The following is a 27,396-nucleotide window of genomic DNA, read 5'->3' as shown; positions in this document are numbered from 1 at the left end:
AAATACAGGTGCATCCAATATCTCTGCTGGCGTTTATAATGTTCCATATTGTATATTTTTAAGTATATTTTATTGTTGATGTGAAATGTATTTTTATACTATTTTAGTATAACTTTAAGGATGATTAAGGTTTTTTTCATTGTACATTTATTTTGTATCGCAAGTCTATAAACAAAAAAAACCCATAAGATATTAAAATAAGATTTTAAAGCGAAAGTATTAGTAGTTTCACGTGCATTAGCATTCCTAATCGTGTTAATTATAGTATTTCCATTTAGTGCATCAAAGAACACCGTTATCGGTTTCTATGCTTTAATAGTTATATAGTGCATGTAACAAAATTTGTAGTTGTTATATGATAATGCAGGCTAACTTCTGATGTGCCATACAATTACAAAATAAATAAAGTTCAATTTGTTTTTAAACTATTTTACTAATGACATGTTCCATACTTAGAAAGTCCTTTTGAAAGAAAAGGGAATGAACCATCTGGTTAACCTATAATACAGTTGTCTAAATACAAGAGTTATATCATAGACAAAAAGAAAAAGAAACTAACGTACAAGGAATTCGACTAATCTAAAAATACAATGAGCTGACCAAACCGTTTTGCTACATCCTTATACTTGATTATGAATAAACCTGAATAAATAACACACAGTTGCCAAAGAGCATAAAAGTTAACGAGAAATGTCCGATTACATTGGTAAAATTATACTTAATATATGAAATACAATCAATAATAAACGCACAAAAAAGGGTATACGTAGTCGCAGTTTATTGTGTCCCAACATTACAGAATACAACTCGAAATTTCTGTAATGTGCTTTCTTAAACTAAAAGTCAAATGTGACTATTTCTAGACCGTTATGCGCAAACGATGTTTGTATAAAATATAGTAACATCACCATAATATTTATCCTTATGTGTTCTTTGTTAAAGTATTGGGCACTTTGGTTTTCCGGATGGCTGTTTCTTCGGTTTCGGCTTCTTACCGTCTGGATTTTCTGATGGTTTTTCGACAACAGGGATGTCCGTTAAGACAGGCTTCAGCATTTGGATCGACCTTGGATTAGCTTGATCTTCTGAGAAGTTGGCTTGTCCAACCAGACATTGTACTCTGCTACAAGTTGCTTATAGTATGTGTTGTTTTCTGATAATTCGGCCTTAGCTCTTTCTATTTCTTGTAACTTCAATTCCAGATTTTGAATGTATTGCGACCCAATTCTCATAAGCCCATGAATCTCAAACTTTTCAATGGACTCTAGCGCCCTCTTTCTGACTGACTCTTCCTTTGGAGTAATATTTGGAATCTGCACTTATGTACGTGGAAGGCGAAGTAACTGTCGATGAACTTCATCGTCTGAAAAGAATGATGTTTGTGAAATAAGCCATTGTTTTTCACATTTACGCGATGTGATATAATAAGTATGTTTCCATGGACTTCTTAGTTTTCTCACATTCATCAAAATCATCATGTTTCCAGCTAAGGCGTATTGGTCTGATTTAAATATATAGTTAAAAAGCCTCCGAAAATAATCCATTAACCGTACCAGTTTTGTCCTTAACCATTTCGTAAACTTGTTGCTCTTCGTCGACCTTTGAATCCATATATTCCTGCAAGGCAGCTCTTGTCTGTAGATATAGTATTATTGCAGTAAATTGCAGTATCTTATCACAATGATTCGCCATATATTTGAATTGCAATTCATGTAGGTGATGAATGCTTTAGGATAAATAACAATTTAAACAATATTAAAACAGGAAAATAAAATCATCAAAAACGTATATATTGAAAAGGAAGGTAAACAATACTTGGAATTGCTCTTAGAAGATTGCTAAAGTTTAATATCATATCACCAATTTACCTTTGATCCATGGTAACTTTCCTGCTTTGTGAATTCATCAGCAAGAGTGTCGATGTCTTTAATGTATTCGTTGTAACCATGCGCATGTGCATACTTTTTCTCTTTGATTTTCCGTTGAATTTCCATATCCAGTATTTCTATCGACTTTCTACTTCTTTCAAGGGAGTTTCTTTCCATCATTGACTTGAATAGTTCCAAATGTTTTTTGAAACATTCCTAAAATATAAGAGAAAACGCTTGCAAAGGAAATTGTTAAGCAATAACCAAATTTAATGATTATCCTTTTCAACACTTTCAACATATGTACTTTGAGTAAGATGAAGCTGACACATTAGCCAAAACACAATCTTGGTTTACTATAGTGTTTTCTTTAACAGAGCCAACATAACTTTACTACGCAAACTCTTCAGCTATAGCCTTATCAGTTCTAAGATCCCCAAACCCAAATGCCTACTTACTGCTGCTTTTCTGTGAAATATATCCCCGTCATCTACCACAACTAATTCTCGCAATTTCTTTACAGCCACTTCCATGCAATCATTTTGATATAAGTCCTTTCTCATTTGGCATGCGTTTATTCATTTTCTTTTTCATTTCTTCTTGATAGCATTCTGACGCTTTCTGTACTGCAAACTGATTTTCCTCGTAAGCCATCAGTTTCATAGCATCGTTTAAACACGGTGCCGTGTTTTCCTTCACGGAATTCATGTAGCTTATTATCAGCGTTCTCAGCAGTAGATTAGACAAACACTTGTTGAATAAACATTAACAGTGTTCCCATTTATGAAATAATGTTGATGCATTTAAGTATGTTGTTATCAAAGTAATTTAAGAATCTGAGGGCTTATTTGTTAAATAATAATAAATATATAAATACAATAAGTTGAGCTGTTTTCCTTGCCTTAACATAAAAAACTCGCCCTAACGATTATAACTTGATCATTCAATTCAACTGAGGATTAAACTTAGAGGGACAGTGTTGCCTTCAAAGATAGGAATACAGATTTGATCGGAAATTTACTTCAGACTTACTTCTTCCATTTACAGGCTTTCCTGATATGAGTTTCTTTGGGCTACATTTGCAAAGGTATTGGTGCAAGTCGTTTATCTGCTGCAGAAATTCGGACTCTATCTTTGAATCTGGCATAGATTCCAATTGGTCGGGCCTCGTGCATGGGATGGGGATGTCAAAGCATGTCCTTCTCTTGAAATATCTTCGAATAAGACGCCTCGGTTCGTTAAATTCATTAACAATATCCGATTTCCCCTTCTTGTACATTAATTGCTTTTCAAGGAATACCTCTTTCGATATATCGGATTCGAGTCCAAAATCTCGTAAAACAAGAACCAAATTCGGTAAAAAGAAGTCAAGGAAACTGTCGTCTTCACTTGCACCTTTTGCAACCGTCATATTAGAATGAACCACTTTAAGAAACCTGTAATTTCAGAAAACAGATGAAGATGTTTTCTGTTATGGTAAAAATGAATAGTGTCTATTTTGTCAAATGTTATTCTAACTGCGGTAAACTCTTTGTTTGCAGTGGCTCAAATAACTCACAAGAAACTCCCTGACCTATGTTTACTTCACGAGCATATACTCTCCAGATGTAATTTTCACGTATTTTTATTTGTTATTAATGAGGCAAACCCATATTTTGAGCCACTTTAGTTATTATAAGGAAACCAGTTGGCCGAATGCAACTACCAATTAAGCGCTTGTAGCAAAACAATCTAGGAAATTATTTGTCGCAAAATAATGAAATTGACTGACAAAAAATATCATATTAAAACAAATCAAGCGTCATCGGTCTTAAAAAATGTGTTCTGACTTGAACCATGTTAATATAACGTAAAATCTAACTTTTAAGGAAAACGAATGTCATTAAAACAAACGCAACCGCCCTCTTATCTTTCTTCCATCAAGTATTTGACAGGCAAAACGTTAAACATGATAATTTGAAATTCCTTACCGGAACTTGCTGATGTGTGATGCATCAAATACGCCTTTTGTATTGTAGACAAGTACATTGCAAAGCAACGTTGCAATGAGGAATATCCAAGTGTCTTCCTGAATATCAACCTGCAAATTAGGTTTATGTTTTTTGTATCAATGGCAATAAATGCAGCCTGCACTCCTTTTAGGAATTTGAAGCGGTTGATTGGTTATTGAGTGCGTCACAAAATAGCAATGAATTCAACTTATGTTTTGTATTTTCGGAATGTGAACTTGCTTGTGTTAAAGAAGATATAAAGATGTTGTTGATATAAAAAGAATCTACCTAAAATACAATTTATTACATTAATCGTAAATTGAATATGTTGAATATTTGTTTCAGATCTTTTTTTCATGTGTAGAACTTAACTTGTAAAGGTTGAATACATCAGTATAATCCTCATAAAGAGTTCAATTATCATTGAAACACAGTCGAATCACTGTGCTGAACGCGGAAAGTTTCGTTGATTGAAACTCTTTGAACAGCACTCAAACCTGTTTAAAAGATAAATTTTAAACATATGCGCCTTTGTTGAATTTCGAAATAGTTATGTTTTCACATAAGTTCGGAAACACGGTACTCCATTCAGCATTTTCTTCAATCATCGCCGGAATGGACTGTCCAAACCGCATAAAGACCTAAGATCAATGAAACAAACCTTTTCTGGATCATCTGCCCTCCGTATCGAGAAAAACAATAACTTTCCCTTCTTGAGTCGGATGAGGTCTGCACATTATCCATATGCCTTGTGTGTGTGCATTAACTGAATGTCCAACATTGAAACATTCTCCTGAAACTATAAATATGTTTAATTCAATAAATGTATATCAAATTGAGACAATTTAAAATGGGCAAAATTTCGCAACGCATGTCGTTCAATTAGGGTTAAAATATTTATTAATGAGTAGGTAACAAGATTGGCCTTATTTGCAACACATGGACAAACTATATCGATTGTAAACATAAATAAATGATTATCATAATACTTATAAGAAATACATTTTAATCTATGCTTCGTAGTTGTCAATGACAAAGAAACTGAACTCTACTTGTTTCCGTTCCGTTTTATATAGAACTAATTGTTTATGAAATACAGGAATTACATATTTCAGTTCGTAAAAGTATACGATAACGATGATTACATAGTACTGAAATTGTATTCCTTCTACTGGGTGACATTTACATTCGTGTTTATAACAAGTTCATTTTGTAGAATTTGACGAAATATTCAAAAAAAAGTCTTAATAAATACCAAATTTCAATATTTACAAGTACAAAAACAAATGAATAAAGTTTGATTTGAAAACGCCTTGTCGCACTTGTCGCGCAATGCTTACTTATACCCCGTTCAAATACCGCGAATTGTTTTGTCATCTGATTTAAGCAGGGCTATTACACTGAAATCTGTTGGTAGTGATGGATTTTAAAATTACTTAAGCATCTACCACATAAGACATACTATATATTTTTCACATTACTTTAAGCGGGGATACTTCAGAGAGGACTAAAGTATGTTTTGGAGATTTGCGTAGTAGCGTTCACAAAGAGAATACGTTTTGTAAGACCTTTGTGGGACAATATGTCAAGGCTGTCGATCCAAAGAATGACAGTCGTATAATTATCTCGCAAGAAGGGAGTTATATGGAGAAACATTTCATAGGGCATTCATTCGACTGTCGTTTGTTTGTCGTTGGAAAATGAGCTTCTCAATAAGCCAGTGATTGTCTGTTGTAGACATTTTGTATACCTGTTTTACGACATATGTGACAGGGACCGTAGGTTACATACACAATATGTGTCGTTTGACTGTCATGGCAAATAGGTAAAATCTGACAGAGTTGAAATCGAATAATTATATCACGATAGTCGCAGTCAGAATGTACGTAGGATTGACGTTGAACAATCGATGGACTATCTTAGGAAAGTCTCTTATGACCTTAAATGACCTTACATGACCCCTTATTTGAAAAAAGTCATATGCTCATCGTAGGATATCTTACAACATAGCAATGGGCCTGTCATTGAGATTTACATTCGAGACTGGTTTATTTTCAAAACTGTACGCATACGTCATCATTTTCCATTGCAAAAATGCCCAAAAATTTTAAGACACGCCCACGATTGCCTTGGTAATTTCCTTATTTTGATTTAGTATTCATTATTTCCTACTGTATTAGAACTCCCTACATTAACTGGAGAACAAAAGATAAATATAAATTGTGGACGTTCGCCATTTTTCTGACATAGACGACCTAGTTATTAAATCTTAACAATACTCGTACCCTCAACATCTAATTAGGTATCCTTTTCTTTCCATAATAATAGTTTCACAACTTAATAATTCTTACTCACCACCACACTTCTGTACAAGGCGACTTAGTAGGTACGATTTTCCAGTCCTCAGGCATCCAGCGACAGCTATGACACATAATGGCTCCTCAATTTGGCTTAGGGTACGCTCAAAGGTATCATGGTTGTAAGACAGTGTGTTTCCTTCTCCAGCATCGGTTTTGACGATTAGTGGTAATGGTCTCTCGAACAATGAAAGTTTGTACCTAGAATGACATGTTGCGATGTTGGCATATTGTTATGCACTTCCTGATAAGGTGCGTGTTTCTATCATTTATGTAGTAGCTTGCATAACTCCATATGCGTTACATTTGGATAACATTGCCCTATTAGTCATTTTTAATTAAAAAACCGACTTAATCAAAGATGATTTTCTATCACTTCATTGAAAAATAGCCTTTCAGATTACTTATCGAAATATCTAATAAAAAGCTAATTCAAACTTTTTTCTCGAAAATCACTGATTTCTGTTTCTTCGTGAACTACTTACTTGTCTGCGACATTTACACTAACAGCGTTGGAACTGAAATAAGAAAAGGAGGAAATCGACTTTGTAGTTGAATCAAGATGCACTAGTCGGTCAATTTGCAAACATGCTTCGGCCAATTTTAGAACTGCCGTAAATGTGTCATCAAAAACAGTTTAAATATATTGTTGTTAAAATTCATTTCATTCTCAGAGCAATATTAATTAATTAATATAATTCAATATATTGTTTTATATGGCTTTTGTATGCATAGTTCATTATGACAAACATACCCGGCCTCCTTATTACCACATGCCTCATGTTGGGTTACCGGAGCTTTCCTTAAAAGTAAGATGTAATATTAAATTTACAAAGTGATAAAACAGTTTCATTAATGGTATGTCATGTATGAGTTCGTTACCTGGAGAGTCTTACGCACACTTTCATTACTCGGCACTGAATGTCCATGATATTCGATTGCTTTGTTCGAAAACGAATATTGGGTAAGCATTATAGATTATTTAAAAGCATATGACGGAAAAGCTATCATGAACATATGATAGTGAACAATTAGATTAAACACAGTAGGATGTGCATCGCTTAGCAACGATGCTCTTAAAATGACATGTTAGTAGGAAAACCGCACATGAGGCCAAAAGAATAATGATTAGGTTTTCAGTCACCGCCGCATTTATTCTTCCCAACCCACTCCATTTTGTATAATCTTAACACGATTTTCCTAAAACACATGATTAAATTTTAACAAGGGAATATTTGAAAGTATCAGTATTACATTATTTATTCCTTTTCGCATCTGATAATAAATATGTTGGCATACAATATCTAATCGCATTACTAGCTGGTCATACCACCGAATTGACATAATACAATATACTTGATTGTATACTTGGATACTTCGAGTCACAAATAAAGAAAGAATGTTTGGTTGCAAAGGTCCTCTTGGGTAATTTTTATAACGCTTATGCCCAATAGCGATACCTGCTATCAGAAAAGATAATTTTGTTTAATAGATTATTAAACATTAACATTTCAATGTTGGCAACTTTCATTTACTGTCTGTTTAATGTATATTTTTCTTATTTATGTCTTTATCTTTTTCTTGTGTTTTTCGTTTTTAAAAAGGAATCATATTTCTAGCTTTTGTGTCAGGTTTGTGAAGATGTTTTATGTTTTCAATAATAATAATAATAATAATAATAATAATAATAATAATAATAAATAATAATAATAATAATAATAATAATAATAATAATAATAATAATAATAATAACAATGTAATTCATTTCTTTAATATCGCACCTTGACCTGGAATGAATTGATTTATCTCAACTTGACTTTTTTTAATTACAATGAAATATACAAAAAATGTGAAATAAATATTTTTTTTCTTGGTCTTATGAAACGCATTGGAACCCGTTCATATTTTGCTCCTTTTAAAACAGCTCGTATACAAACTTCGATATTTATGGCTTATGTGGAAAACTGATAACGACTCACTGATCAAATTTATCGTTAAATGCAGCCCATCTTATGAAAGGACTCAGGTTACCCCGTTCAAAACCGCTGTAAAGATTTGATTGATTGTCATTAATTGAAAGTTCCGTAACCAGGAAGTTAATTGAAATTTTTCAGTGATAATTATAAATTTGAAGTTGTACTGACGTTGTCAATACATTGTTTTTATTGTGTTTTTTTTGTACGTGGATATGTATATAGTTTATATGTTTGTAAAGTGATAAAATACGTCTGCGTTTCAATAGAAAATATTGATCAATAAAAGTCCCCGCCCTTGGTGAAAATACTCTTATAGCTTAATGTAACAAAAGCATGTCTGAACATATGCACATTTATTGAAGTGTTTGGAGATCCACTCTTAGCCAATTGAACTTCAAAAACTACTTTAGATAAGAGAATAAAAAAGCTCAATGCGTTACGTGTTATGAAGTGCAATCGAGATTGAGATCAATTAGATCTCAGAAAACATAAATCACATGTTTTAAAAAAGAATAAAAAAACTCAATGAGTACGTTTAAAGGGCACCCGGATAAATCATTAGCTAGTAAAGATTGCAACCACATAAAGCACGTCTGACTTGAAGATGACTTGAAGCCGAAGTCATCATATCTACGTCTTCTGTTACGGTAGCATCTGTTGAAAATAACAGAGGTAAAACCATAGAAACTTCTCGCAAGAACATGAGCCTAAATCTTTACCAAATTCTTCTAATAAGCCTTAGGATAAAAGCAGCGAAACACTACACGAGAGACGCAAATACGTCACAAATCACGAAAACATAGTTATTGGTAAATTTTGGGGTTAATGCATTAACACGATCACTGAAAACTAAGCTATAATCCACGGGGAATGGAAACCAATTAGGCTCACGTACCTCAAGCTTGCTTCAACAAAGCATCATTTTTTGGTTGCAGGACAGATTGTTTCTCCAATTGGCATATTTTATTAACGGTAAGTGGTAATGGTTCCTGAGATATTGCAAGTTTGTTCATAATATGTTTGTTTCATGTTACTTTGGGAGATTTTGAGTAATTTGATATTATATTTACTGTATACTGTTTACGAATTAATCTATATCAGTGATGCACACGCACACACAAACACGCGCACCAACGCACGTACACACGCACACACGCACACACACACACACACACACACACGCACACTCGCGCACACACAAACACGCACGCACACACGCACGCGCGCACACACATACAAGTTCTCCATTTTCCTGAAGAAAAGAAGAATAACAGTACGCGGTGGCTGCCACAGTGATGAAGGTCAAACAAACTATAAGCAAGAGATATAAAGACGCCTTTTTGTTATTGCGCTTGCTGCTTTTTGCTATTTCGCCTGGAACAAATGAGGGTTTGTCTAAAGTGGTTTTGAAATCACTTATATCATTTGCGCAAAATAGGAATTGACACAAAAGCAGGGAGGAAGGCAGAATAATTATTATAGAAATAAAGAAATAGAGTTATGGTTCCGGTACACTTAATCTTTCCTTAAACTATATACTTGTATATGGTGTTCGAAGACAATACCAACAAGACGTTATAAAAAGTATGGTACAGGGAATAAAATATAAGGTCGAATGAAAACTCTGGCGCACTGCATTTCCACTCATTGCTATTGATTTATATTTTAAAGATGCACTTTTTTTCAAAATCAATACATACACATGTAAAACAAACATAAATTTTGAGTGATAAACCCTCAACAACTCACTTAATAATGCGTTTACGGAAACTATTAATTGCTATTGACAATATTATAACCGTAAAATAGCTGAAAACGCAAAAATATTAAATGATTGGTGAATGCTAAAAGATTTACTGCGATCTACTTTCGTCTCTTATTATCTCTTATTTCGTCTCTTCGTTTCGTAGAAATACCGTGTTTTCTGCACATTTCTTTTAAATCAAACTTGGTATCCTTCATAAGCATCTTTTCATTGTTTTCATGTTGAACAATTGTATTCAATGTCTTAAACCTTATTTGGGAGTTATCATGCATCTTTAAACTTCATTTAAATACATGCAGTGCATTTTGACCTATGGTCCGGGCAAGTAGCTTCCTTTTTCGTGCTTCCTGTAGAAGTCAATGGGATGTACAATGACATCCTTTGGGGAGTATAACAATGCCATTTATTTCAATCCAGATCCAGTAATTCATCTTACGTAGTGTTTTCTCAGTGGGGAAGCATTTTTTGTACTGTGTCTTGCACATTCAATTATGTTTTGATCTATGTAATGGTTAATAAAGAACGACGAATTGTGGATTCTAAAAAGTAAGCAAATGGCAATATCAGGACGTAACTTACGCATTATCACAAAACTTCTTAATTGGTGGTGTCAGATCATTGTTCCTTTTGTTTCTGAACCAAACTTGCACCTGTCTAAGAGGCATGTCTAGCTGCTTTGACAAGCCCTGAAATACACAATAATTATGCAACGATATCAATTTTACTGATAAAACAAGGTGTATAAATGTTTCATGTTTCGTGAAGATTGATTATCAGCAGTATGTCTTTATTAAGGATCTTGGTTTCAAACAGTGAATATGTCAATTTGATATGAATTAAACTGAACATTAGCGCGCAGACGGCTGGGACACAATTTCAACTCCGCCATTTTAAAGATGACGTTACGTTCGCATACAATTTGGCGCGTTTTTCTGCAACACTACAATGGTCTGTCATTTTGACATAATATTCAATGCATTAAAACTAATATTGTGTTTCGATGACTGTGTGCTAACTGTAAAAACCATTTATCTGCTGTTACCAAAACTGTCTGCGGAGATGCAAGTTTTTGATAAGGGTACGTTGAGACTGCATATTTATAACAATCAATAATGTCAAAATGTTCAATATTATACGTATGAATGTGAAGCGAGTGACAATTGTATGCTCTGCACTGAGACACACACCAAAATGGGCAGGATAAATGTGGAGCTATACACCAAGCGGGCAGTCTCAGTTAAATGCCGGGTCGTTTTATAAATGTTGTCAATCGGCACAACTAAGCATTTAAGTTTCGATAATTATATACTATTTTAAGTTATATTATCTAGTCCAATATTTTCAGACTGTAATGTCTGATATACGAGACTAGCTGCAGTTCCTATGTACATGGATCGGATCACGTTGAACACGCCCTTCCAGTGAGTCAAACACTGTATATGTAGGTTTAAGTGTGTTACGGGAGGTTTCCGGGGTGTTACGGGAGGTTTCCGGAGTGTTACGGGAGGTTTCCGGGATGTTACGGGAGGTCTCCGGGTTCACCACCGAAAGTGTTGGTGTATATTCTTCGAAAATGTTGCCTTATTGATCAATTATTTTTTTATATAAAATCATTATATAATTGTCATTTATGTTTCCTGTGCTCTATTTGAATCCGAACCCAGTTTTATATACCATTAGCATCTAGCGTAATTAGCCTCGGCATCCTGAAAACCGCCTAAAGCAGCCCGAAATAAGGCGTGCCAAGGAGGAAGGAGGGGGAAAACATTGAATAAACTGAGCGAGATAAAAAGAGTGTGATAGTGTGGCTCTTTGCGAGTTTACCTGATGGCCTTTCCCGTGCTCAATGAAAAGCAACGGTAACCTGGAAAACACTTTCCTAAAATCTTATGGATTTAAACCAATAATGTGTACACCTTTGTGCCAGTATTTCTCTATATCAATCACGCATCCAACATAAATGACGCAACGTCATTGATCCAGGACTAGTCACGTGGTGACCCCATATTTTTCCATATTGAGTCACCAAATCAATATCGTACTAATGTCTCATGAAGACATTAATAAAAACAAAAGAAAATGCATGCTTTGTTTGAAATATAGCTAAATATCTTAGTCCTAAAATTCTGAAATAGCATGCATTTTTTCTATAATCTTGTCAAGAAACTGAATTTGGTTTGTCTGCCAGGGACGGCAATGCCGGGTTTTGCAGACATAAGTGTCTTGAAGAAATAACAATAAAAGAAAATGCATGATTTGTTTGTAATCTAGCTAATATTATACCCAATCTTTAAATTCTGAAATAGCATACATTTGTCTATAATTTTGAAAAGAGATTCAATTTGGATTGTCTGGCTTGGACGGCAATGCCGGGTTTTGAAGACATTAGTGTCTTGAAGACATAACATTAAAAGAAAATGCATGATTTGTTTGAAATCCAGCTAAATATTATACCCAATCTTTCTGATATAGCATACATTTCTGTATAATTTTATAAAGAGATTCAATTTGGTTTGTCTGTCAGGGACGGCAATGCCGTGATTCGCAGACATAAGTGTCTTGAAGATATAAATAAAAACCAAAGAAAATGCCTGATTTCCTTAAATTCTAGCTTAATATTAAATGTTATATTTGATAAATTCTGAAATAGAATACATTTTTCTATAATTTTGAAAATACATTCAATTTGGTTTGTCTGTCTGGGGCGGCAATGCCGTGTTTTGCAGACATAAGTGACTTGAAGACATAAAATAAAAGAAAATGCATGATTTGTTTGAAATCTAGCTAAATATTATACCCAATCTTTAAATTCTAAAATAGCATACATTTCTCTTAAATTTTGGAAGAGATTCAATTTGGTTTGTCCGCCAGGGCGGCATTGCCGGGTTTTGCAGACATAAGTGACTTGAAGACATAAAATAAAATAAAATGCATGATTTGTTTGAAATCTAGCTAAATATTATACCCAATCTTTAAATTCTGAAATAGCATACATTTCTCTATAATTATTGAAGAGATTCAATTTGGTTTGTCTGCCGGGGCGGCAATACTGGGGTTTGCAGACATAAGTGTCTTGAAGACATAAAAGTAAAAGATAACGCATGATTTGAAGTATAGCTAAATATCATAGTCTTAAAATTCTGAAATAGCATACATTTTTCTATAATCTTGTCAAGATACTGAATTTGGTTTGTCTGCCAGGGACGGCAATGCCAGGTCTTGCAGACATAAGTGTCTTGAAGATGTGTTGCCTGATTTGTTTGAATTCTTGCTAAATATTACAAATGTATATTTAATATTTAATATATTTTGAAATAGCATACATTTTTCTATAATTTTGAAAAAAAGATTCAATTTTGTCTGCTTGGGACGGCAATGCCGGGTTTTGCAGACACATGTGTCTTGAAGACATTTATAAAGATAAAAGAAAATGCATGTAGTACAATGCAGTAGTAGTGTAGTATTATTACTAGCTGAGACAGTAGTAGTTTAGTAGTGGTACTAGCAGAAGCAGTAGTAGTGTAGTAGTAGTGCTTTCTAAAGCAGTAGTAGTGTAGTAGTAATGCTTACTGAAGCAGTAGTAGTGTAGTAGTAGTGCTTTCTAAAGCAGTAGAAGTGTAGTAGTAATGCTTACTGAAGCAGTAGTAGTGTAGTAGTAGTGCTTTCTAAAGCAGTAGAAGTGTAGTAGTAGTGCTTTCTAAAGCAGTAGAAGTGTAGTAGTAATGCTTACTGAAGCAGTAGTAGTGTAGTAGTAGTGCTTTCTAAAGCAGTAGAAGTGTAGTAGTAATGCTTACTGAAGCAGAAGTAGTGTAATGGTAGTAATATATGAAGCAGTAGTAGTAGTAGTAGTGCAATGGTAGTACTAGCTGAAGCAGTAGTAGTGTAGTAGTAATGCTTACTGAAGCAGTAGTAGTGTAGTAGTAGTGCTTTCTAAAGCAGTAGAAGTGTATTAGTAATGTTTACTGAAGCAGTAGTAGTGTAATGGTAGTAATATATGAAGCAGTAGTAGTAGTAGTAGTGCAATGGTAGTACTAGCTGAAGCAGTAGTAGTAATAATAGTGCAGTGGTAGTACTAGCTGAAGTAGTAGTAGTGTAGTAGTAGTACTTGCTTAAGCAGTAGTAGTGTATTAGTAGTACTAGTTGAAGCAGTACTAGTGGTATGTAGTGCTAGTACTAGCTGAAACAGTAGTAGTGTAGTGGTAGTGCTAGCTAAAACAGTAGTTGTAGTTGTAGTAGTAGTAGTAGTAGTAGTAGTAGTAGTAGTAGTAGTAGTAGTAGTAGTAGTAGTAGTAGTAGTAGTAGTAGTAGTAGTAGTAGTAGTAGTAGAAGTAGTAGTAGTAGTAGTAGTAGTAGTAGTAGTAGTAGTAGTAGTAGTAGTAGTAGTAGTAGTAGTAGTAGTAGTAGTAGTAGTAGTAGTAGTAGTAGTGTAGTAGTAGTACTAGCTGAAGTAGTAGTATAAGTAGTGTAGTTGTAGTACTAGTTGATTCAGTAGTAAAGGTACTAGTGTTAGTACTAGCTGAAGCAGTGGTAGTAGTAGTGTAGTGGTAGTACAAGCTGAAGCAAGAGTAGAAGTAGTGGTAGTACAAGCTGAAGCAGTGTTAGTAGTAGTGTAGTGGTAGTACAAGCTGAAGCAGTTGTAGTTGTGTAGTAGTAGAAGTAGTAGGGTAGTAGTAGTACTAGCTGAAGCAAGAGTAGAAGTAGTGGTAGTACAAGCTGAAGCAGTGGTAGTAGTAGTGTAGTGGTAGAACAAGCTGAAGCAGTAGTAGTAGTGTAGTGGTAGTACAAGCTGAAGCAGTGGTAGTAGTAGTGTAGTGGTAGTACAAGCTGAAGCAGTAGTAATAGTAGTGTAGTGGTAGTACAAGCTGAAGCAGTAGTAGTAGTAGTGTAGTGGTAGTACAAGCTGAAGCAGTGGTAGTAGTAGTGTAGTAGTAGTACTAGCTGAAGCAAGAGTAGAAGTAGTGGTAGTACAAGCTGAAGCAGTGGTAGTAGTAGTGTAGTGGTAGTACAAGCTGAAGCAGTAGTAGTAGTGTAGTGGTAGTACAAGCTGAAGCAGTAGTAATAGTAGTGTAGTGGTGGTACAAGCTGAAGCAGTAGTAATAGTAGTGTAGTGGTAGTACAAGCTGAAGCAGTAGTAATAGTAGTGTAGTGGTAGTACAAGCTGAAGAAGTGGTAGTAGTAGTAGTGTAGTGGTAGTACAAGCTGAAGTAGTAGTAGTGTAATGGTAGTACTAGCTGAAGCAGTAGTATGTAGTAGTAGTAGTACGAGCTGAAGTATTGGTAGTGTAGTGGCAGTACTAGCTGAAGCAGTGGTAGTGTAGTGGTAGTACTAGCTGAAGCAGTAGTAGTAGTATTAGTGTACTGGTAGTACTAGCTGAAGTAGTAGTAGTAGTAGTAGTAGTGAAGTGGTAGTACTAGCTGAAGCAGTTGTAGTAAAGTAGTAGTAGTAGTAGTACTAGTAGTAGTAGTAGTAGTAGTAGTAGTAGTAGTAGTAGTAGTAGTAGTAGTAGTAGAAGTAGAAGTAGTAGTAGTAGTAGTAGTAGTAGTAGTAGTAGTAGTAGTAGTAGTAGTAGTAGTAGTAGTAGTAGTAGTAGTAGTAGTAGTAGTAGTAGTAGAAGTAGTACTAGCTGAAGCAGTAGTAGCGTAGTGGTAGAAGTTGTACCAGCTGAAGCTGTAGTAATGCAGTGGTAGAAGTAGTACTAGCTGAAGCAGTAGTAGTAGTGGTAGTGTAGATGTACTAGCTGTAGTGTAGTACTACATGTAGCTGAAGCAGTGGTAGTGTAGTGGCAGTACTAGTAGTACTAGAATAGTGGTAGTACTAGCTGAAGCAGTAGTAGTTAATTGGTAGTAGTAGTACTAGCTGAAGCAGTAGTAGTATAGTGGTAGTACTAGCTGAATCAGTAGTAGTTAAGTGGTAGTAGTAGTACTAGCTGAAGCAGTAGTAATGTAGTGGTATAATTAGCTGAAGCAGTGGTAGTGAAGTGGTAGTAAAAGTACCAGCTGAAGCAGAAGTAGTGTAGTTGAAGTACTAGCTGAAGTATTAGTATTAGTAGTAATGTAGTGGTAGTATTAGCTGTAGTAGTAGTAGTAGTAGTAGTAGTGTATTAGTAGTACTAGCTGAAATATTAGTAGTAGTAGTGGTGGTACTAGCTGAATCAGTAGTAGTTAAGTGGTAGTAGTAGTACTAGCTGAAGTATAGTGGAAGTACTAGCTGAAGCAGTAGTAGTTTGGTGGTAGTAGTAGTACTAGCTGAAGCAGTAGTAGTATAGTGGTAGTACAAGCTGAATCAGTAGTAGTTAAGTGGTAGTAGTAGTACTAGCTGAAGCAGTAGTAGTGAAGTGGTAGAATTAGCTGAAGCAGTGGTAGTGTAGTGGCAGTAGAAGTACCAGCTGAAGCAGTAGTAGTGTAGTTGAAGTACTAGCTGAAGTATTAGTATTTGGAGTAGTGTAGTGGTAGTATTAGCTGAAGCAGAAGTAGTAGTAGTAGTAGTGTATTAGTAGTACTAGCTGAAATAGTAGTAGTAGTAGTGGTGGTAGTACTAGCTGAAGCAGTAGTAGTAGTAGTAATGTAGTTGACCAACCAGGAAAAGTAGAGCAGGCTAATGGTGGCAAGATGGTGCATTGTCATTTCCTTAAAGTCCTGTAATATAAATAAAAATGTCTTGTTTTATTCTCATACATTTTGCATAAAGGGTTATGGATTACTCAGATGCAAGAAAGCAACACGATCACTAAGATAATATAAAAACCCTGTGTCGTAGCATAGGTTTGGTGGTATTTTGGTAAAGACCGACCGTGTTAAGGGTTAATTTTCGATTCCCGATTTTTTAGCAGGTACAACCAACCTGAACTGCAATATCAGTTTGGAGTTATAATACTGTGGGGAATAAAGGGCCTTAAAAATCCCAGGAACAATTTATCTACGTAAGGGAGACTTTCGATAGTGCAAGTCTACTGTTAAAACTATATCCTAGGTGCGAACCTGTTTCTATGATGTCTGATGGAGTGTCCTCTGATCACAAAGCATCAATCTAACAACAAAAAATACTGTACACTAAGTTTAGAATTACCTTTCGCTTATGATCTGTGAATATTGTAAAGAGCAGACTGCAGTAGAAACCCAGCTCCACGGTGTAGTACCAGTATAGGTCACTCGTCACGTGCTGGATAGGAGAATGGGTGAATACATGAGTACTAAGATAGTAATCAAACTGCTTATGCAACTGCTTTTAAAGGGGCTATAAGTTCCGTATGATGAAACAGCGAAAACAAAAAGAAAACTGTCGAAAACTGACATAAACTTGGTATCGATGTGTACATTGCATTGAAAAATAAAAACTGAAGTACCACATAGTTTACAATTATTTTATTTTATCGCTTTTTTTTCGTATATTTCCATTAAATTTTTTTACTGGGTATGTCTTCCTAGTAGAATTCATTCCTGATGCGTGATTGGCTAGTCAATTTTATCACGCGATATGACCATATTAGGTATATAACTTAAATATTTCAAATGCTTAATATAAGCCTTCGTAGCACAGTGGATACAACACTGGACTGCATTTTTGGCGACGTCGGTTCAAACTCCGACTCGATTTTTTAACATTTTTTTTTTTACAATTATGATATAAAAGAGTAAAACATTTTATTAAATAATTTACCTGAGATTCGTTACAGAAATAAAACTTTTTTGATGCCAGTCTGGTGTACAGTCCCTTTAAAGGCAGTGGCACACAAAACAATGTAGTGAAGTGGTAAACAGGTAAATTGAAGAGCTGAGTTCTCCAGTATTATTTCTCTCATGCATGAAATCAAACTAAAGCGGAAAAGTAGGAGTTAAATTCTGCTAGGCGTTCGAGCGGTTTTCATATTTTCAGCATTGTTGATCTCTCAAGGTAAGAACTCCGGCCCTAGGCTATTGAAATTAATGATATTGAGGCGTTGAAATAAAACACAATTCCAGTGAAGGTTCGAAAAAAATATTATAAAACAACAGCAGTCTGGTTAACTTTCAACAATACGAACGTGTTTACTGTCAGAATGGCATGGCAGCGCTGCCAACGTCTTTAGTTTCGGAATGGCATGTCGAAACTGTGAACGTGTTCACTGAGAGAAACGGTATGACAACACTGTCATCATGTCGATTAACAGAAAAGGTATGACTACAATTTCATTGTATTTAAACGACATTTTTAAATGGCACGTGATTGAAACGTGGTCATTGCCAGATATGGTAGGAAAACACTGTCATTGTTTACACACATACCTGTTTTGGCCAGTTGGTCCAGCAGTCTTTTGTTCTCCATATCCATGACTTCTGTAAAATAAAACGTTTATACATTAAAATATATATATTATTTTACTGACCTTATCTGTTCTCAAGTAGATCTCTTCACTGATAATTGTAACAACAAACAACGTCCACACAGTCAAAACCTCCAATCACTTGATTCGGACATTACACATACAGGACGTTTAAGTTGAATGACAGAACGGTTTGCTATGCTGACTTAATATGATGTGCGAATATACAACATCGGAGAAAGTAACTGTACATGATACGACATATGTCTATAGTTTGGGTGACAAGATGCAGCTCAACATAGCAATGCAACTCTGGCACAGACGGCACCATTTTGGCAACATTAGGCATTTACATTTTTTTTATTTTAAGTAACTGATCTTGAACAACAGTTACATTTGCATACACGCTTACTTTATCCCACTGGTATCATCAAAGTGAATCATATAGGGATATAAGCAGACTGGTATTCTGCTTGAAGATTATTAACCACTTCTTACGTCATATTAATATGTATGTCGAATGTAAGTCTTATAAATACTTTAACCGACCTTGTATATTAATGAAAATGCAGTGATAAAGGTAAATTAATCAAATCAACAATGTATACATACATTCCAAAGAATTGTCGCCCCATAAATAAATGAACACGTGTAAAATAAGAATGACCATCTGAAACATAAGTATTAATACATATTGAAAAAAGTCAAGACAAATTAAAAACAACAAACATACTTTTCGAAAAGAAAAGAAAAAAACAACTTATTTTTTACTAAAAAGGGAATGATAGTACGTGAAAGCAGGCACAGTGATACTGGTACGCGGCTGACACAAAAGTCGGGGGAATTATAAGAATGCATTCAAGACAAAAACAATTTATAAAGGAGAACGAATGGCAATTATTGTTCAAGTACAAAAACAATTATGGTTCTTGTGCACTGCATTTCTCAATGAAATATATCGCATTCTGTTATATTGCGTTTGAAGTCAATACCTCAGGACTTTTTGAGTGATACTCTGGACAAAATTACATGTCATTATTATAATAAGCTAAAGGGGAGTTGATATAACCGATGGGATGAACATTCTTGTGCGCTGTGCATTCTTTCATTGCTATCAATCTGTATATCCAAATTTCATTTAAACACCTTTATTGCCTTTTAAGATATGGTCCTGACAAGCAGCTATCTTAATAATGCATACTGTAAAAGTCAATGTGAAGTTAATTCAGCAACAACTGAAGGTAGGATTATGTCTCTATCGCAGTGCACTTATTTATATTAACGTATACCCCCTGGCTATGTTACAAATTCCATTGAAATCCCACCGGAGGTTTTAATTATTCGCCGGACAAAAGTCTGGCGCACGAACGGACGATCGGATAGACAAATCGGCGACACTAAGCTCATCAATTGGGGGCATACCAATGACATTTTTGAAAGATATGTCAATTCTCAGTGGGGATCACCACAAAGCTATATAGAAATGACATTTGCCAAAATATCACATATTTTCTACACCCTTTTCACAAATATACTTCATTAGCCGAATGACAAAAACAACTTACGCATTATCACAAAACTTCTTAATTGGTGGTGTCAGGTCATTGTTCCTTTTGTTTCTGAACCAAACTTGCACTTGTCTAAGAGGCATGTCCAGCTGTTTTGACAAGCCCTGTAATACACAATAACAGTAAAGCAGTAAAAGGAACAGGGGTAAGCCCTGAAATACACAATAATAGTACAACAATAAGAAATATAGGGGCAAGCTCTGAAATGCACAACCACAAAACAGCAATAAATATACAGAGACAAGCCCTGAAATACGCAATAATAGTACACCAATAAAACTATAGGGCGCAAGCCCCTGAAATACGCAAAAATAGTACAACAATAAAACTAAAGGGGCAAGCCCTGAAATACGCAATAATAGTTCAACAATAAAACTATAGGGCGCAAACCCCTGAAATACGCAAAAATAGTACAACAATAAAACTAAAGGGGCAAGCCCTGAAATACACAATAATAGTACAGCAATAAAACTATAGGGCGCAAGCCCCTGAAATACGCAAAAATAGTACAACAATAAAACTAAAGGGGCAAGCCCTGAAATACACAATACTAGTACAACAATAAAAACTACAGGGACAGGCCAGTGAGTCTAAAATGACACAGTGAAATATCATTTCACTAATAAAACTCATGATCAATGAACAATCACTGAAATGCATATAAAAGATTTCATAATCTTTGTCCCGATTTACAACTCTACCATCTTGTGACGATGTATATATGTCTCTTGTTTAGTGTTGTATTGTCATCAGCGTTCCTTGGTAAAGGATCTTGGTTTCAAACAGCGACATATGACAATAAGTTTGCATACACTTTGGCGCGCTATTCCGAAATACTACAATTAAATGTCATTTTATATCTTTTTGTGGCATAAAATAAAATGAAAAATCGCAGTATGTTTCACTTCGTGAACACCAGAAGTATATTATTATTTGTTATAGCCTTTGGTGCTCACTCTGTGAAATATATTGCAATTTTACATTGCAAAATAAAATGAAATTAAAACACTGAAACAGACTTCAAAAGAAATATTTCTGCAAAATCACCAGCCCTGGCCGCTATCAGCGTAGATATTAAACACTTGAGTGAAGACTCACATGCAATATTTTGGAACGTCAGGTAAGCATGTTTTATAGATACAATTAGCATGTTTACTGAACATCAATCAATGATTAGAAACGAAGCTACACTGTTGTACAGCAAATATTTCATCTAATAATTAGAATTATTTCCACTGCATGGGCACTAGAAATACGCGTGTTTTTGCCTCGTTCACTGTCAAACATGAACAAAGCGCAAATGTCTAGATTTAGCTGGCTCAATAAAGACGCAGTAGTTCCGAGTGTCACATAATCAGATCTTCATCTTATTATTCACCTTGCCCTTCTGAATACAATAAACTGTAAAGTTGTCAGTAAAGAAATAACACGTTGATGTTTTCTGATATATAACTTCCGGAATACCGATTGTTTTTAGGACCGGAATCCAAGATACCGCTTGTATTAGGACCAAAATCCAAGATACCGCTTGTTTTAGGACCGGAATCAAAGAAACCGCTTGTTTTAGGACCAGAATCCAAGATACCGCTTGTTTTAGGACCGGATTTCAGGATACCGCTTGTTTTAGGGGAATTTATCTCCGACGTGACGCCGTCACGACTTTAATTGTTTTATTTAAAGGGCAGCTATTGATACCATAACGTCTATCAGTATGACGTGGCTGGGATTTGAACAACCGACCATTTGCACCTAAGCGAACGCTCAAACAATAAGCTATCGCGTTTCAGATTCCCCTCATTGGATCGAGTGTGTCAACATAAAAAGAGGAAGCCTTTATGAACTATGAACCGAACTCGGCTTACCATACACTGTTTGTCATCTGGCTTTTTCTTCGTCTTGTAAACTGCTTCAAGGGAAGGTATAGCATCCACGTATACTAACTTCTTTTTCTTTATCCCTAACTTGTATCCCAGGGGTAATATCAGCAGCCTGAAAAATAATGCCACGCAGAATTTGTTAACGTCTGTATCTAGTATAATATATTTTTGCTAAGCTCAGCGTTGCCCCTGCCAAATTGATACAAATGCAAAAATTGCACTAAAAGTCCACAATATCAGTCTGTATCGCTGTCGGATAGTCTGCTTGATTTATATATGTCGGCGTGTCTTTCTGTTAATACGTCTGCCTGTTCGTATATCCATCTGTGTGTCTCTCTGTCGGGTAGTCTGCTTGTTCGTATATCCGTCTGTGTGTCTCCCTGGCTGATAGTCTGCCTGTTCCTATATCCGTCTGTGTCTCTCTGTCGGGTAGTCTGCTTGTTCGTATATCCATCTGTGTCTCTCTGTCGGGTAGTCTGCTTGTTCGTATATTCATCTGTTTGTCTCTCTGTCGGGTAGTCTTCTTGTTCGTATATCCGTCTGTGTGTCTCTCTATCGGGTAGTCTGCTTGTTCGTATATCCGTCTGTGTGTCTCTCTATCGGGTAGTCTGCCTGTTCGTATATTCATCTGCGTGTCTCTCTATCGGGTAGTCTGCTTGTTCGTATATCCGTCTGTGTGTCTCTCTATCGGGTAGTCTGCTTGTTCGTATATTCGTCTGTGTGTCTCTGTATCGGGTAGTCTGCTTGTTCGTATATCCGTCTGTGTGTCTCTCTGTCGGGTAGTCTGCCTGTTCGTATATCCGTCTGTGTGTCTCTCTGTCGGGTAGTCTGCTTGTTCGTATATCCGTCTGTGTCTCTCTGTCGGGTAGTCTTCTTGTTCGTATATTCATCTGTTTGTCCTTCTGTCGGGTAGTCTTCTTGTTCGTATATCCATCTGTGTGTCTCTCTGTCGGGTAGTCTGCTTGTTCGTATATCCGTCTGTGTGTCTCTCTATCGGGTAGTCTGCTTGTTCGTATATCAATCTGTGTGTCTCTCTGTCGGGTAGTCTTCCTGTTCGTATATCCATCTGTGTGTCTCTCTATCGGGTAGTCTGCTTGTTCGTATATCCGTCTGTGTGTCTCTCTATCGGGTAGTCTGCCTGTTCGTATATTCATCTGCGTGTCTCTCTATCGGGTAGTCTGCTTGTTCGTATATCCGTCTGTGTGTCTGTCTATCGGGTAGTCTGCTTATTCGTATATTCATCTGTGTGTTTATCTATCGGGTAGTCTGCTTGTTCGTATATTCGTCTGTGTGTCTCTGTATCGGGTAGTCTTCCTGTTCGTATATCCGTCTGTGTGTCTCTCTGTCTTGTAGTCTGCTTGTTCGTGTATCCGCCTGTGTGTCTCTCTATCGGGTAGTCTGCTTGTTCGTATATCCGTCTGTGTGTTTCTCTATCGGGTAGTCTGCTTGTTCGTATATCCGTCTGTGTGTCTTTCTGTCTGGTAGTGTACTTGTTCGTATATCCATCTGTGTGTCTCTCTACCGGGTAGTCTGCTTGTTCGTATATTCGTCTGTGTGTCTCTCTATCGGGTAGTCTGCTTGTTGGTATATCCGTCTGTGTGTCTCTCTGTCGGGTAGTCTTCCTGTTCGTATATCCGTCTGTGTGTCTCTCTATCTGGTAGTCTGCTTGTTCGTGTATCCGCATGTGTGTCTCTCTATCGGGTAGTCTGCTTGTTCGTATATCTGTCTGTGTATCTATCTACCGGGTAGTCTGCCTGTTCGTATATCCGTCTGTGTGTCTATCTATCGGGTAGTCTGCCTGTTCGTATATTCATCTGCGTTTCTCTCTATCGGGTAGTCTGCTTGTTCGTATATCCGTCTGTGTGTCTGTCTATCGGGTAGTCTGCTTATTCGTATATATTTATCTGTGTGTTTATCTATCGGGTAGTCTGCGTGTTCGTATATCCGTCTGTGTGTCTCTCTGTCGGGTAGTCTGCTTGTTCGTATATCCGTATGTGTGTCTCTCTGTCGGGTAGTCTTCTTGTTCGTATATCCGTCTGTGTGTGTCTCTATCGGATAGTCTGCTTGTTCGTATATCCGTCTGTGTGTCTCTCTATCGTGTATTCTGTTTGTTGGTATATCCGTCTGTGTTTCTCTCTGTTGGGTAGTCTGCCTGTTCGTATATCCGTCTGTGTGTCTCTCTGTCTGGTAGTCTTCTTGTTCGTATATCCGTCTGTGTCTCTCTGTCGGGTAGTCTGCTTGTTCGTATATCCGTCTGTGTGTCTCTCTGTCGGGTAGTCTGCTTGTTCGTATATCCGTCTGTGTCTCTCTGTCGGGTAGTCTGCTTGTTCGTATATTCATTTGTGTGTCTCTCTGTCGGGTAGTCTGCTTGTTCGTATATCCGTCTGTGTGTCTCTTTGTCGGGTAGTCTGCTTGTTCGTATATCCATCCGTGTGTCTCTTTATCGGGTAGTCTGCTTGTTTGTATATCAATCTGTGTGTCTCTTAGTCTGCATGTTCGTATATCCGTCTGTGTGTTTCTCTGTCAGTTAGTCTGCGTGTTCGTATACCCATATGTGTGTCTCTCTGTCAGTTAGTCTGCTTGTTCGTATACCCATCTCTGTGTCTCTCTATCAGTTAGTCTGCTTGTTCGTATATCCGTCTCTGTGTCTCTCTATCAGTTAGTCTGCTTGTTCGTATATCCGTCTCTGTGTCTCTCTATCAGTTAGTCTGCTTGTTCGTATATCCGTCTCTGTGTCTCTCTATCATTAGTCTGCGTGTTCGTATACCCATATGTGTGTCTCTCTGTCAGTTAGTCTGCTTGTTCGTATACCCATCTCTGTGTCTCTCTGTCAGTTAGTCTGCTTGTTCGTATACCCATCTCTGTGTCTCTCTGTCAGTTAGTCTGCGTGTTCGTATACCCATATGTGTGTCTCTCTGTCAGTTAGTCTGCTTGTTCGTATATCCATCTCTGTGTCTCTCTATCAGTTAGTCTGCTTGTTCGTATATCCATCTCTGTGTCTCTCTATCAGTTAGTCTGCTTGTTCGTATATCCATCTCTGTGTCTCTCTATCAGTTAGTCTGCTTGTTCGTATATCCGTCTGTATATCTCTCAGTAAGTCTGTTAACCAGTGTCGAAGTAAACAATGATAAACAATTCAGTCAGTGCTCATGAATATGATAAAACATCTTAGCCATAGTTACGTTTCTACAACGTATCTTATTATTACCAAGACGACGCCGACCAGAATTCCAAAGTGGAGGTCGTGGACTTTTGGATAATATGTGTTGGTTCCGGGTTTGTTCACCAATTGTGACCAGCCCAATGCGGTGTCAACAGATCCATCCTCGTGATGAAATCGAACGGGGAACCAAATACTATCATCCCACAACATGTCATAAATGCTTGTGTTTGACATCATTCCGAAGTTTTCTTTTGAATTGCGTCACAACAGTCTCTGAAATACAGATATATTCAAACAGCATCAGTCTTCCGACACTTATTACACATCGACATCAGATTCATTTTATGTGACATATTTCAAATTGATAAATGCATAGTTTGTGTCCCAGTAATGGTATTTTATCAGGTTTAGCAAAGATGCACCCTTACTCCCAAACACGATTAACCACAATTAATAATATTGTTTTAACATTCTAAAAAAGATGAATTAATGTCGAAAACAATGGTTCTTATGAAGGATACCGTGTTGAATTTGAAAGAAATGAGCATAAAACACGGTATTTCTACCTTACACACTGTCGCGTAACGTAGCATAAACACTTTAAAGTGTCACGTAACATAAAAGTTACATATGAAACACTTTAAAGTAATAACAAAAATCAATAGTAGAATTCAAAGTTTATTTGTAACAAAAAAGCAAATACTTCATCATAAGTATTAAATGTAGAGGTACTTAGCTGGTGACAGTCGTGATAGCCGCTGGCTTTTAGTCCAATTAGCTGGACAGTTCATGACTGTAGAATACGTTCTTTTTGTATATAACAAGAAATTAAATATGCACAACTGTCACTAGCTAGACAAAAAAGTGGTATATATAGACGCATGATTATAATGTTAGGAGTTAGAGTTGGTTAGGCACGGCAAGGAGAGCGGCCTTGGGTCCTTAATGGACGGCAGTTAGGATGCGGGATTACCTTAAATGTCATGCTGTATTATAAACTGATTATTATACTTAGAAAGAACGTGGAAAAATAAAGACTTAGAACACTTGAACAGTTTTTGGTTGTTTACTGAACGAACTATCACGAAAGTTAAATGAGCGTTGGCATTACGCGACAACACATAGTTAAAATCTTGTTATCAGTAATGAATAGTTTCCATAAATGCGTTATTTAGTAAGTAGTTAAAGGTTTATCACTCAATATTTATGTTTGTTATACATGTGTATGCATTGAGTTTGAATAAGAGTGCCACTTTAACAACAAAGCTAAGGGTGGCTAACCACAAAGTACACTATTTTAGTATAAGAATTCGTTCAGGTTGATGTGTCCAACTTATGCAGTTATAGTTAAATACAATATCCAGTGCAACATGTGTGTTACAAGCTCATTTTTATCCATATGCTGCACAATAGCAAAGACAGCAGTTCAAGGGCAGCATTCCCAACCTGCCATTCCCAGCCAAATAACTGTTCATATGCAATAATTCTAGCTAAACTGACGTTCCATTAAAGTTGTTGAAAGTAATGCCTAAGTAAATTCAATACACAATATAGTAACTGAATAATAACGAAAGAATAACGCGATATCATGAAAGTATCCGATCCACAAGTACGCTAGTTTTAATAGCCAATGTTTCCATTAACAATAATGCTAAACTGTAATGCCCCTCAGCCCCCCCCCCCCAACAGCCTATTTGAAAAGTCAATGATTGCAGATATATGCATGTAGTATGAAAAATTTATAACCGAAAATATAGATACAATGAGTGCAGTTGATAGTTCTGATACTTATTATATATCTGAAGTAGGGACATGAAATTATATCATGACCGAAACGCATGTTTGTAATATGATGTCAAGTATTAGTTCAACATATTCTTACTTTACACATAACCCCTAATTGATACCAAAGTAATGCCTGGTCATAAGACATCTATCAATCACTTATTGGAGTATTGGATGGAATTCTTTATTACATGGTTCTACGTTTAAACATGGTAATCAGCAACATCAGCATCATATTTCGGCAAATAAAGTCATGGGCGTAGCTACACCAGAATTGATGTGCAGGCGCGGTTTGTTATTTGTAATTGCCATTTTCTAAATGTAGGATGCTCTAATGGGCGTTTTCCACTATATTCGAATAGAAAAGAAATGTAACGCTACAACGTAAGATTGCTATTATTTATACCTGAGGTATGTTCGCTCTACCTCTTTAGGTTTAAATGGATTTATTATTATTATTTTTTAGAAACACCAGTTTTGAAGATCACCTATAGTGCCTACATAGAGCTACGCCAGTGTAAACATGAGATCACCTTTGTCATGTACATCAGTGAGTTCGTGATAATGCATCATTTGTAAGTGTATTTAGTATTTCATCAACAAAGTTTAATTTACAAACAATCAATACTCACTGTAAAACAACTCACAATTCACTATCACTATTATACCGTCTGAAATATCCGCCGTACAGTCACACGACAATCGTAAACATATGGTGTAATATCACTTTGGACCGGTCGACCTGCA

General features: G+C 36.1%; 1 protein-coding gene across 3 annotated transcripts; it reads right to left on the bottom strand.

The window, feature by feature from the left end:
• Positions 1-288: 288 nt before the first annotated feature.
• LOC128233888 (ceramide synthase 5-like) lies at positions 289-27,396 on the bottom strand. 3 transcript variants are annotated; one of them, XM_052947769.1, is made up of 18 exons: positions 27,282-27,396; positions 24,884-25,137; positions 21,687-21,813; positions 19,822-19,928; positions 18,869-18,926; positions 18,219-18,269; positions 17,023-17,115; positions 10,537-10,643; positions 6,971-7,018; positions 6,702-6,734; positions 6,215-6,417; positions 4,521-4,658; positions 3,839-3,948; positions 2,901-3,304; positions 2,327-2,618; positions 1,869-2,084; positions 1,554-1,635; positions 289-1,363 (listed from the first exon to the last, which is right to left on the bottom strand). In XM_052947769.1, exons 2-12 carry the CDS (start codon positions 25,099-25,101, stop codon positions 4,531-4,533), a joined length of 1,173 nt encoding a protein of 390 aa, XP_052803729.1. In that variant the 5' UTR covers positions 25,102-25,137; positions 27,282-27,396; the 3' UTR covers positions 289-1,363; positions 1,554-1,635; positions 1,869-2,084; positions 2,327-2,618; positions 2,901-3,304; positions 3,839-3,948; positions 4,521-4,530. The 3 variants fall into 3 exon arrangements, with proteins under 3 accessions (XP_052803729.1, XP_052803721.1, XP_052803735.1); XM_052947761.1 differs by having other exon boundaries at positions 2,327-3,304; XM_052947775.1 differs by having other exon boundaries at positions 2,327-3,304; positions 27,297-27,391.

The sequence above is a fragment of the Mya arenaria genome, chromosome 1 (assembly GCF_026914265.1).
Source record: "Mya arenaria isolate MELC-2E11 chromosome 1, ASM2691426v1".
NCBI classification, from domain to species: Eukaryota; Metazoa; Mollusca; class Bivalvia; order Myida; family Myidae; genus Mya; species Mya arenaria.
The sequence above is the reverse complement of the archived record's forward strand: the minus strand, read 5'-3'. Positions and strand labels throughout refer to the sequence as shown.